The sequence below is a fragment of the Netta rufina genome (assembly GCF_964035555.1).
Source record: "Netta rufina genome assembly, chromosome: 4".
NCBI lineage: Eukaryota > Metazoa > Chordata > Aves > Anseriformes > Anatidae > Netta > Netta rufina.
The window spans coordinates 70,724,727-70,738,133 of NC_140127.1; the positions used below are offsets into that span (position 1 = coordinate 70,724,727).

The 13,407-nt window shown below is 45.1% G+C and overlaps 1 protein-coding gene across 1 annotated transcript in view; it reads right to left on the reverse strand.

Moving 5' to 3' along the window:
* Positions 1-13,407, reverse strand: part of FGFRL1 (fibroblast growth factor receptor like 1) — a 167,600-nt gene that overhangs the window by 10,591 nt on the left and 143,602 nt on the right. Inside the window, exon 4 of the mRNA XM_084286599.1 lies at positions 3,329-3,409. Coding sequence (XP_084142725.1) covers positions 3,329-3,409 — 81 coding nt within the window. The remainder of the gene's footprint in view (positions 1-3,328; positions 3,410-13,407) is intronic.

Below are 13,407 nucleotides of genomic sequence, written 5' to 3' on the forward strand. Positions count from 1 at the left end.
CTTTCCGTAGGAGAAGCCATCTGCCTCCACAGCCTTCTCTTGCCCCCTTTGGCTGTCGTTTTGGGTCCCAGCCATTTCATGTTATTTCAAACTCTTGCTCAGAAATGCTTTGCTCTCCGTGCAGAGGCTTTCATGTGTAATCTAATGAACTGGACCAACTCCGGCACTGCGAGTCCTTGCCATGACAGCTGAGCAGCAAGTGTGACATACTAACCCACTCCACAGCTCGCCGGGCCTACACGCCTGGGTATTCCCTTGAGGATCTGCTGCAGGAGGAGGCCCCTGCCCAGCAAAAACAATCACCCTCCCAGAGAGACAATTAACCCCATCAGGGCTGCACATTATGAGCACTGATACACTGATGTTTAAGTCCGAGCCGAGGGAGATGTGTTGATAGGGGCTGTCAGTGGAGAAACAGAGTGAATGTCTGCAAGGCGCAAAGGAGGGGTTAGGAACCAGCCAGGAAATGGATCTAAATGGTTATTCTGTAATATGGCAATAATTTACTCTGAGACCAGGGACTGCAGGCCCAGGTAGATCCCTGCAGGATAGGATTCTTGGCCTGGGATTGACATACTAAAGAGCTGGTTGAAATAGGACAGTCCCTTATATTGTTCATGTTGAGCAGAGTCAAGGGAGTGACTCCAAAATGAGGCCTTCCCTTATCTCTTCCCTGCTTCCACAGCAATATTTCAGAAGGACATGGTCTCCCTGCTCAGTAATAGCACTCCAAAACAGAAACTCTATCTTTTCTCCCCAAAAGCAGGCCTGTAACTTTTTTTTTTTTTTTCTCACACTGTCACTCCCACGAATCTGAAGCTTTGCATTCACTTCTCATGCAGTGTTGCCCAGATACACACCAAGCTGCAGGTAAAGCTAAACTCCTTGGGCTCTTTTTGTCTTTCTTCTTCTGTTTAGAGAAGGTTAAGCGATTATGTGTTCTCAAAAGCTACTCTAGGCTGCATGCAATACACTGAAACCAGATCCCATTTAAACAGTCCTGAATGTTTCCTTGACAAAAGCCTGAATTGGACAAGTTTAAAAAGGCCTGTTAACAAAAAAGGAGAACGAGACACACGCACATATACAAGAGAAAAAGAGACCCAGCAAGCACAAAGGAGAAAGAGGGAGAAGCAGCACTGTGAGGGAGACAGAAAAAGTCTCCTTTGAGTTGGTGCTAGTAAATGTCTGTCCCCAAATCTGTACCATTTACAGAAGTTTTGCTTGTTGGAGTGCCAGAGAAGGCCATTACAAAGTGCCTCTGTGTTATTTATACTTTGGTTTCTTGTTCTCCTCCACATCACTTGGCGTTTGCTTCATAAACATGAACTGCACATTTGTACAGTATAAATTATGCCACATGCAAGAGCAAGGGAAAACACAAGTAGATGGGGACAAAGACACAGTGTTGTGTATGGGTTTCTTGCTGAAATCTGTTTACCATGAAGGTTCAAGCTAATGAGAACGAAATGAAGCAGAAGGTTGTCAGCACAAAGACCTGTGAAGGAGTTTAGTGGTCTCCTCTCTCAGTAGATGACACCTTGAGGTGCATGGATTAGTCCCAGAGGCTCCTGCCAGATATTGCTCATACAAAGCAAAAAAACAATTTAAGTGGTTAACTAAAACATGTAGTCTGCTGTGATCTGCCATGATTACCACCACATAGCAATGGTCAATACCACTTCAGGCTTTCCTAATACTTACCAAAAAAAAAAAAAATCCATGGTATTATTAAGTACTGAAACACTTTCTAATCTTTTGAATAAGAGCTCGATGGAATGGGTGTATCTAACTTTCCCTGCTCTTGTGGGGAAGGTCCTTTCCCTGGTAATTTCATTCCATGATGGTAGCTGGAAAGCAGAGTGGGACTATCATCATGCTTTTCCTCTCCCACTTCTCTAGGGTCCAGGACTCTGCAAACACAAACTTCTCTGTCACCCATTCTCTTCCTGAGATCCCCAGATACACCCTTAAGACAGCACTTTAAAAACCTGGGCAAGGACAGCACAGGGATCAACACAATCTGCTATGAGAACATGCTTGCCTATGAATTTTAGTAATACATACATCTTTTATTGCAGTGTTGTTGTGGTATTGATCTGTCATCCACCAGCTCTCCTAGCTGCACATCTATCATGACTTTCAGTATCTATTCCTATCTCCACCACGGTAATGAAGGATAGAGAGATGGCAACTTTTCTTGTGGGCTAATGAATCCCTTCTGATGGCCTCATGATTAGGAGTTTACCTAAGTCATCCTTTCTCTAGCTCTAAAACATTATTATCCTTTTCCAGAATGAGCGGAGGTTACCTTCCTCTCTCAGAGCAAACTCGGGCTCAGATGAATCTGTGATTCAAGGCTATTATGGCACTGCCTCCTTTAGCTTTGGACTGGACTACACTGCAGCACACCACGTCCTTTGTTTGCCAACTCCTGAAGGAAACTGGCCCCGGTTCAAGTGGTGGGGACTCATCTGGTGACAGCTTGACAGGTTCCACCCTTACCATTGCTATGAGGTTACTCACTTGCCACGAACGTGGGAGAAAGCTGTCTCTGTGTTATAAAATTCAAAGGAGGGATGAACTGCGGGAGCAAAATGGAAATGCTGTACTTCATCCCTTGGGGTCATAAACTCACATCACGCTCCTGTCAGTAATGGCCAAAAGCTGTTTGGCATCAGTCTGACAACTTATTGTCCTTCAAGGAGTGCTTGGGCCAAACTTTGGATCTGTGAGTCTTGCAGTGATTCACAACCTGTTCCAAGAGAGATTTTAGCAGTTCCACAAAGCTCCACAACAGCATCAAAATCCTATGTTTGAACAGTCTGGGATTTAGAGAAGTTCATGCAGGTGTCTAAAAGAGAGGGTAGTTTTCAAAAATACTCAGCTTTGGCCTAATGCTAATTCTGATGAAGTGAAGTCAGACCTCCCATTTGCCCTCAGTGGGAGCGGTGTTATGCTGGCACTGAAGACTTTTGGAAATATTGCTGTAAAAGTCAATATACCTTTTACAGAGAGTCTATGAAAGCTGTAATAGCTGCACATGCAAAGGAAAGTCACTGCCCAGAAAAACAAATTCAAAGAAGAACCATGCTGGGGTATAAGGCAGGGGGCTCTAGAGCAGATGATGGGCTGTATTTCGCTGAAGGACGCTTGGATGGGATCCATTCACACCAACATTCAGCTGAGACTCTGTTTATTATTTGAGCATCTGTAAGGAGAACTCATTCCAATTGCTCTGCCTTTTCCTTTCCTTCTGTGACTGAGAAATGTGCTGGGTGAACAGCACCGAAGCAGGAACCAAGGTAAAATATACACTGCTCCTTACCCCATTGCTTTCCAGAGTGATCTTCATATTCTCCATTCGAACCTTCAGGTACCTGGCTGTTCTTTCCTGAGCTGGTGTCATCTGCAAAGGAAATGAAAAAGATGTTAGGAAGGTCTCCAGCAATGCAGCAGTGTGCTAACAGGAGTTTGTATTTCCTCTTGGAGGCACCACGCAGCTGAAAGGCACTCAACATACATTTGGCATTCACGTCCTGGCACTTACAGCATGGCCAGTTTAATGAACAATTTAGTTGCTGCTTTACGAGCTTTTCGGCAGGCTACCAAAGCAATGGGAGATTAATCAATGTTTCCATTAATAGCTGACAAAAGCCTCTTTGTTTATGTTTACAGGTTGCTGTTCCCTAGGAGGAGCTGATCTGTTGTACCTTCTATGCAAATAATGGTATAAATCAAAATTACAGCTAATTAAACCTGGGAGGTGGGGAAGACTTATGCGATCAGTCACACAGAGCACAAGGCAAGGAATTAGGGCCACTAATTTGCCTTTCAGCTTCCCCACAAAATCAGGAGAGCAAGCAGGTCTGCTGGGGGTCAGATAAGCCCTCAAGGGACACTGAATGGCATGGCAAAGCAATACAGAGTAGAAAAGCTTTTTTTTTTTTCTTTTAATTAAGGCCACCCATCCACCTTTACCAATGACACATCTCTCTGTCCCTAATCACTCCAGTTATCTATACCGCAATCACGGAGCAGCATCAAAGTTTCCACGCTGTGCCCTATACCACTAGCAGAAGTAGACATTACCAAAAGGTAGACATCACCAAAAGATAGACATCAGCCCCTCCTCCAGCAGCCTCCGCCTCCGATTTCTGCTGTGCTTTGACCACCTAAAAGGTCTCCACAAGGGCTGAGGGAATCAGAGACTGCCCTGAACCTCCTTCTGCAACCCATGGGGTGCTAGTGCTGGTGGCCTCACACCTCCACAGAACCAGAACGAGGACGAAAAGCTTTTTCCTCCTCCAAAACAGCCCCACTTTTACAGCACAAGTGCTCAGCTCTCCTAGCAATGCCACACACCAGGAGGGAAGCCCACCTGAGGGACACCCAGCAGCTATGGGTGATGTTATAGCAAAACATGGCCCTACCGAGGCTGCTCCTGTGCTCCGCAGGCCGCAGTGGGCAGCCCCACATGGAGGTGAAGTTCTTCATCAAGTGCTTCTCAGCTCCTGAAGTGCATCGAAGTGCCTGAAGTGTGTGAGATGAAGCCAGGCCTAAACTCGTATTTCAGCCCTGTGAGAGCAGCTTGATTTTCAGAGAGGCGTCAGGTGAAGGCAGGGAACAGGTCTACCTCAGTAAGGAACTACGAGAAGGCGTAAAACCAACCATGACAAGCAAAGATACCTGAACTAAGTAATGAATCCTTCCAATACTCAGCTTCTAAAACCAATAAGACAAAAGGTCACGAGCAAATGAGAGGAACAAGCTCCATTTTTTGTTTGTTTTGTGTGTGTGTGTGCAAAATGTGCAAATAGTTGAGCTGCTCTTTTCATTTGCTTTAGATGATGGGTTGTGCTTAAATAGAGTTTAGTGTGTAAAATTCTGCACAGGTTTTGTGAGAGAAGACCATGGATTTAACTCCATCCTCACCCCAGTTTCCACTACTTTGGAAAATCATCTCGTCCCTTCAACGTGGGGCATTTTGTGCCGCCACATGCTCCACTCTCGTTTGCTGCTGTCTCTTAAGCAGAGAGGCTGCAATGCCATCTGGGTTTGTCCCCCCTCACCCCTGGCAGATTTTTTTCTCTTCTCCTTGCAGCGACTTCGGCACAGTTCCCCCAGAGGTATGTGCAGCTGTCATTTCGAGGGGGAAAGCAAGCTTTCAGGGCAGCAGCACGCCGTGCCCTTGCTCTGGCAGCTCCTTCCAGCCGACCAGCCCTTCCCACCTCCCTCGCCCTGTGTCTGTCACTGGAAGCCCGGAGGATTTCCCAGGCCAGTTCCCAGCCCGAGTATCAGGGCAGCAGGGTGAAACGCAGCCAGGCTCAGCACACAGCACCTCCTGCACAGCGCCGCGAGGGCAAATGCACTGTGCAGGCTGTGCCGGGGCTGGCCTGCAGCCCGACTGACGGAGGAGGCTCATAACCCATGTGCTGCGTTCTGCAAATATAATTTTACAGCCTTGGCAAACCAAATGGAGGGAATACAAATATACCCATTATATATGATGACTTGCATATGACATATCGTCTCCTTTAAGTCAAAATACTGAGTTGATTATCTTCTGGTGCTTGTACAACTTTTCACTTAAGTATCGGTAGGGCTACAAACGAAATCCTGGATGCCCTCTGACAGAGAACTTAGCAAATCCCTCAGCACAATTAGAAAAATGCATCGGGTAATGGAGAAGAAAGGAAAACTGTGGTTGGAGACATAGGATTCCTGCCCATTGTTAAGCTGCTGAATATCTTAAAAGCGGCTAAGACATTTAAGTGGCGATGTTCTGTCAATTATATCTTAATCCTACCCAGGGTGATGTACAAAGGGCGGTGTAGCCTCCCTTGCCTCCTGCCTCATGTTAGAGTATGTCAGCCCATGTGCACTCCTCCTGGCTGTACACAGGGACCGACTGGCATCCCCAACACCTCTTGACACGCTGCCAAGCTTTTGATGTGAGTAAAATTGCTCTGATTCTTTTTGATCCTTTGAAGATGCCTCTTTGGTTGTTATCCTGCCAAATCCCAAACCTGCGGAGTAACCTACCAAACCCAGTGAAAATCATTTTGGAGGAAGAGATCAGGACAGCTAATGCCACCATGCTGAGCCTATGAAATAAATAATTTGGCAGCGGAGCAAGATTTAAATAAGTAACTGCACGCATTTAGGCATGTTGTTTTAGATCCACTGGAACCAGTTTCATGTTTGTTAGGAATGCGGTAACGTTAACAACAAAACACAGCAGAAGTCTCGGGGAGGGGTGGTGGAAATGTTGTAAACATGGAAACTTGTGTTGAGCAAAACTACTGCTTCCCATACCCAGAGGTGTGCACTGGGTGAGGGGATGCTGCAGACATCTCCGTTTCAGCTGCAAGAAGCAGTGAGCTGGGCTCCTACCTTGAGAAAAGAAATCCAGAAACTGGATGCAACTCAGCAAAGCTCATCTGGGGAGGATTCCCTGAAGCACAGGAATCTCAGGCCAAGCTTAAAAGTGTGAGCAAGCCAGAAGAATAGCCAGTAATATAACAATAAAGCATTAACCTGGGATGTGAGCGACCCAGGGTCAAGTCCCTCTTCTGCTGCATTCAGAGGGATTTGAACCTCCTCCCTTGCACCTTGGGTGAGCATTTTAAGTTCTGAAGTGCAGTAACAGAGAGCCAAAAAAAGAGCTTATTATTATATAAAATGGAACAGCACAGCAAGAGATAGGTATCCCAGGAACACCCTCAGGATGAAGAGGCCTGTTTAATTCAGATATCACCAAAATCTGACTTTCACCTGCTACAATCACATTGAAAGTTATACTGTGGCTGCATGGGAAGCATCTGCCAAAATTTTATAGAAGTTCAGAGGTGTCTGGTCTGGCCCTAACCTGAAGCCTGAAGCAAGCTCTGAATTATACCAATAAGGAAGAGCAACAAGGTCTGGAATATCTGGTTAATACCACCTGATCTGAAGGCCTGCTGCTTGTATTTCACCCCAGCCTTTGCAAATGCAACTGGCCTGGCAATATTCTTCTTAGACAGAGGGTGCACCTGAGAAAATGAGCTACACTCAGATATGTATGACTGGCATATAAAACGATGGGTTTGTAGCAGAAATCACAGGAGTCTTAGCTATATTCAAAAATGACCTAATAAGCCGATTGCTTACTCATTCTCTTGTCACCTCCCACTGAGGCAGCCAGGTCAGGGTGATAAGTACATACAAAAAAAATCAGCCAGCAGCCAAAGGGCAGCAGGGACCAGCTACACAGCACTGACAGCTTTGCTGCCAGCAAATTACCGCAAGAGGCAGTGCTAAGGAGGATGAGCTGCTGAAGTTTCCTACGAGCTCCCTTTTCTGTGACCTATATTGGAAGGTCATCCTGTACTGGACTTCTTGGACACTATCACAAGTTTAGGAGAGCAGCCAGTTGGAAGACGAAGTGGAAAACCTGCCTTGAAAAATAATCACTGACTAATTTTATGTCACGAGTATCTGGGGGTAGGAAAACACGCTCTGTGTACATGATTTAGGTGTCCTCACCGCACTACTTGGTTCCATGGTGTTACAAAGCACGCTGGTTGGTCAAGAAACCTGAAGTGGAAGACTCCCATATGATGTCAGGTGATATATTCGGGGACAAGGGACAAACCTATGTAACCCCTTTCCCCTCCGTATACCTCACTGGCCATATGAGATGGGGTCAGGATGGATCCAGAGGCACCAGCTGTTTGTTCAGGAATGCCACCCTGGTGGTGTGACCTGCAGAGAGGTGGTCGCTGCCCATCTTTTGCTTCGGGATCTTGTTCCAAGTTGGCTCCTAGGCTGAGATCCCGTACATCAGATATTGATGAAGGCTTGGGAGGTGTGGGGTGGGGTGGTATGGGGAGCCATGGGCTTGTTTTTGCCTGAGACCTGGCACGTCTGAGCATACGAGGCCCTGATTATCAGTGCTGATGTCATGGGCCAAATTGCCCTTTCACACCCCAGAAAACATGATGGTCCACACGTATTGCCTGCTGTGTGTCCTGTTGGTCAGCTCCTTGTCCCAAAGCAGGCTGGGTTTCTCCAGAAAGAGATTTCAGTCTGTAACTCCATCACCTAACAAAGGGGATCTGAAGGGACAAAGAGCGCCATATAAGCAGGGTATAGTTTCTGTTTATTACCATAGCAGAACCATTCCATTCCCTATTAAAAGTTAAAACAAATGGAAAATTCTGCATAACAGTCCGACTCTGAGAGAAACTGATGGGAAATATTCACAGACTGTTACCGAGCCAGGATCAAATTTTATTTACCCACAGACTTTCTGTGGAGGCTTCGTGTTTTAACCAAATGGGCATGACTTGTTTTCAGGCCAACACCAGGTTCTTAGAAGCCATCCCCAAGTCAAAACAACATCCCAATTTACGAAGCAAAAAATCTAACCATAATGTTTCTCTATGATTCACAAAGTTGCTTTAATTTGTTATAATGCAAGGCCAGTCCCTGCTCTGACTTGATGGGACCAGCTTTGGAGCCTTTGATGTCAGAGGCCTTGAAAGCCCCATTTCACAGATGAGCCAGCTTTGCATAAATAAACAAAGTGACCTCTGAACTGGAGCCTGAGACCTGAGCACACTTCAAAGCACTGGGGGAGGCGATGGGGGGGCAGCAGGGAATGAAGCGATCAGCATGCATCATTAAGGCAGCCCCCCGCTCCACGCTGCCGCCGAACAAGGGGTGTAAATAAAAGGAGGGAGGCAAGCGAGGAGGGAGTGAAATGAGGGGGAAAGTGATGTAATCCAGTCAGGCTTGAACAATTATAATGAGGCCTTCTCCCATGGATGAATGAAAGGGACCTCTCTGAACTCCAACTTTAAGAGCCAACTCTCGCGCTTGCCCAGATGCATCATGTCTGCACATCATATTTGCACCCCGGTGTCCTTTGCTGCTGCAGAGGTCCAGTGAGCAGCAAATCTGAAATTCCTTGGCAGAGGTGGGTCTTGGGCCTTCCCATGAGCTAAATCAGAATTTGTTCTGCTGACCTTAACCATAAAACGGAGGGGTGGGTATAGGCCAGTAGGTGTTTGGACTTGTTTTCCTGTAGCCCTGATGGTGCAGCAGGCAGAAGACAAACTTACAAGAAAGTACGTGCAGTCTGAAAAAGTCAGCCTCTACAGTTTATCTCAGATAAATTCAGGATTTCCTGTAATAATAATGTAATAAAAGGGAAGCACAAGGGAAAAATCATTCTGTACTTGTTTTAGCGGCTCTTCTGCTATCCCAACTTGTTCAGTTGATGCCCAGATGAATGGTCCAGGAGGTATGTATGTAGACAGGCAGTAACAACTTTATCACAGGGTTTGTGGGGATTAAGGCACTTGCTTTCCCCAGATCTCCTTAATGCGGATTAACGCTCCAGGTTGCACTTAGAATTTCAGCGGGTATTAACCCCCAGCGGCCAGGGAAATGCATCCCAACCTACTGGCTAGCGTATGATTTCCATCTGAAAGCTACCTCTGTCAGCTGCCAGGATTTTATTGCTGGTCTTGTTAGCTTTGTGATATCTGGGGGGGGTTCTGAAGGACCTTGATCCAGGCATGTGCTTGAGAATCTCTCTCTCTCTTTATTTTTGTGTTATTGAATAACAGTTCTTATCATTTGTGACTGTAAAGAAGAACTCTACACAAACATACCCTAAAGACTTGGAGGAATGGGAACAAAACACTGATTTTTGAGATCTTATGATATTTTCAGCCTGTTTCATGGTTTTCTGAGGCCTGGATTATGGCTTTAGGACTCTTGGCACTGGTGATCCATAGATCAATTCAAGGTTGATTTGAAATCATGAAAAAGATGTAAAGTTTGTATCTTGAGTAATTCTGAATTTCCTCCTGTCACTGAGGTATAATTTAGCAAGCCTTCTCTCTGAACCCTCCTTTATGCCAAAGTCAGATGGGAAAAGACTCCACTGAATCCATCCCACTAATACAAACCTGGTATAAATCTTAGATGTCATTCTGAATGTTTTTCATAGTTCCTCCAGCAACCCTTGATCTCTTGCTTGCCACTCCTTAACCTGCCTGCTATATTTACAGTGCTATCTACTGTATTAACAATGCTGATGCCATGGAAAGGCAGAAAATGTGCTTAGAATTTATTTGGAAGGGCACAGTGAAAGCAAATGGATCGGGAATATTTATGAAAAAAAAATCTCCTGGAGAAAACCCCTTTCCTTGGGCCTTGCCAAACAAAACCCCTCAAGATGAAAAAGAAGAAATCCACTCAGAGGAACACATAGCCAAGGAACACTCTAGTTGTGTTGGTTTTTATTTTAAACCTAAAAGGTTACTGGCAGAGAATTTGGCTCTGTAGTGGGCACTGAAGACTTTACTCCTATTGCCTTTGGTGCCAGTTGGACCAGAAATAACCAGAACTATTGATACTAGAATTTCCTGAATATTTATACATAGACAGTTTGTGTTAGTGGCTTTTTTGGTATTTTCAGCTCTGGCTATTTTCATGAGAATTTCCATGTAAAAAATGTTACGGATTTTACTCCGGCCCCAGTACTGGGAGTCTTTCTATAAGCATGATGGTTTGCAAAGGGAACCTTGTCAGCCCACTTGCCTCATGAAACACAGGAGGGGCACCACAAGCACTACAGTCATGGTCAGTGAATGAAGAAACCCAACTTCTGTCCCTTCTTTCGTCCCATATTTTTATGTTAAAATAATAAGGAATGGGCCCATCATCCTTCAGTTGTAGATGACAAAGTTCTACATTTTTGTTTATTACTGCATCCCACATCTCAATGCACAGGTGAACAAATACTGGGAGCAAGTACTTTAAGACCAAAGAAGACATAACTCCCTTCTGCAGAATAAAAGGGTGGACTTGAGGTAGCATAGACATATCAGAGCCAATTTATTTTATGGGTTGACACCAATATAGCTGCAAGAGAACAGTGGTGTGCTGTTCTGCTTCTCTGGACAGTTTTAGCAGCCCATAGAGAATCCAGCACTGCTGTGCAAAAGCTGCTATCAGCACCTGAGCTAACTCTTTTACCACCAATTCCTTTTTCACACAGCAATCCTCTGCTGGGAGCGCGATGTAGACACACTCCTAGTCTGTAATGTCACAGACCACTAAAGAATGCTGTGGTTTATAGCCTATGCTTGGTTAAAAAACTTTGATTTGGAAAAGGATCACATATTTCCTTAGAGAAGTAAGGTGGAGTGATGGAACTTCAGAAAACTGGGCTATTTAAGGCATATATAAAGGGATTAATATACAAATAACAAGATATAGAATGAGACTGTTTAAATTTCAATGTATGTGAGCTTCTCAAGAGGGGCATCTGTTAGACTATATCACCTAGGAGAAGCAGAAGTTGTATTACCCTCAATCTTTGGAACATTTCAAATCATAATAGTCTACCTATGGCTGAGAGATTTTACAAATCCATTTGCCAAAGTTGGCTCATGTGGGTCCCAAAGCAAATGGTAGCAACTTCTCCACTGTTTCTGTGATTATGGTATAACTGTACGACCAAGAATGAAAATGCTCAACAGAAAAGGATGATCATGAGTAAGAAGTCCTTGAACACGTTCTCCTCTCCTCCACCCCAGAAAAACAAACAAACAAACAAACAAAAAAACAACAAACCAAAACGGAACCCTCCCTAGTGGCTATATTTATACAGTGGAACTTTGGAGATCTTCCAAGCTCCTGACTCCATGAAGATGAGACCTGGGTGAGATCTGGGCATACCGTGCTCATCTTTCTCCTCTTCTCTGTCCCCACATCTCCTCTGGATCTGGGTCAGGTCTGCACCTCCTTTACAGCTAGTTCTCCCCCTTCTTCCCTAGCCACTTCCCATAAAGCTGTGGAGGGAGAAGCCTTCCTGAAGTTTGGGTTCTTCCCTTGCTCTTTGTGGTCCATCGTTACCCGTGGAGCTCACAAAGTCATCAGAGACACATTCTCAGCCCTGGAACATCTGCACGTAGGGATGCTCCATCTACTGCTGTAACCACAAAAAGAACCACAAGGAGAGATGGCTGGAGCTGTTTGCTGAACCACTGCAATTCCCCGACCTACCATTATCACAATTACATTACAAAGGCAATCACAGGCCTTCCGCCACGCCGACTCCTCCAGACCTCCCGCCTGCATCCAGGTCTCCATTCCACAGGAGGCAAGAAAACAATTCTTCCTTCTCTGTTGTTGTTGTTGAGGTTACTTTTTTTATCAGCAGGCTACATCGCACACAGACAGCAGTCCCCAGAGCTCTGCACCACAGGCACCAGTCTGCGGTTACACTCCCCATCTACTGCTGGTGAGGATGAAAAGGCAAAGAAATCAGAGAACAAGACAAGTGGTTAGGCTTCTGCCTTGTCACCAGCATTTTTGGGGCATGAAATAGTAGCACCAAAGACAGCAATTACCAATCTCCTCTTCCAGCCCTTTAACAAACTGAGAATATCTTCCAGTATTTCTTAATTGCTTAATTGTACCATGTATCAAGGATTTCTTAGAAACAGGTTCCCGTTATATCAGACATCGCTCACACACAGCATGAAAGACAGTTCCTGTTTAGAGAGCTTTCTGTCTTTTAGAGAGTTTTCTGTCTAGATGGTGCAGGAATGGAGTGGATGCCCCATGAGGTTCCTCAAGAAACATCTTTTTCAGCATCTACCCATTTCGGCCTGCAAGGCAAATGATGGAGGTCTCTCATCCCTTTATAGAATTGAGAAGCAAAGTCTCATTTACAACACCAATCAACCTAATATCTGCATTTATAACAATTTTATTGAAATTATTTATTGTAATGAATCATTTCTTACTTATACAACAGTTTACCTACAGTTTTTAAATAGTCCCTACTTTAGAAACCTAACTCTAGTGCCCAAGTTAGGAGAAAGAATGAGAAGAAGGTCAGGTTGACATCTACCTCTCCTCCCTGACTGCAAAGGGATGACAGAGGGGGCCTCAGCCACGCACTGTGGGTGCCAAAAGCGAGGTGGTATGAACGCTCCACCCAAGAACATAGGCCAAAATTCCATCTTCAACAATCCTAAATTGCTTAGGGTTGGGGGAGGGAGGCATGCCACTGAAAGGACTAATGGAAGGTTAATGATAAGAAGAAGATTACAGCAGAGCCGAGGATAAACTGATAAGACCTGGCGCTCAGCTTTCTATTTTAACCACTATGCAGCTGCTGTTCCTCACATAAAGTTATATCTCTATCACCCCCCTTCCAAGTAGCACTGATCGATGTCCATTATTTCCTTCATTCAGATGTGTAGGAACATCACTGATACGTGTTCAATCTCCCTGAACTTTCATGTAGTCAAAATAGCCAGCTGAAAGAAATTTCCAGAGGGGTCAGAAGGAAAGAGGAGTCAGACATGTCAGTGATTGAGTACCAGAAGTATTTTT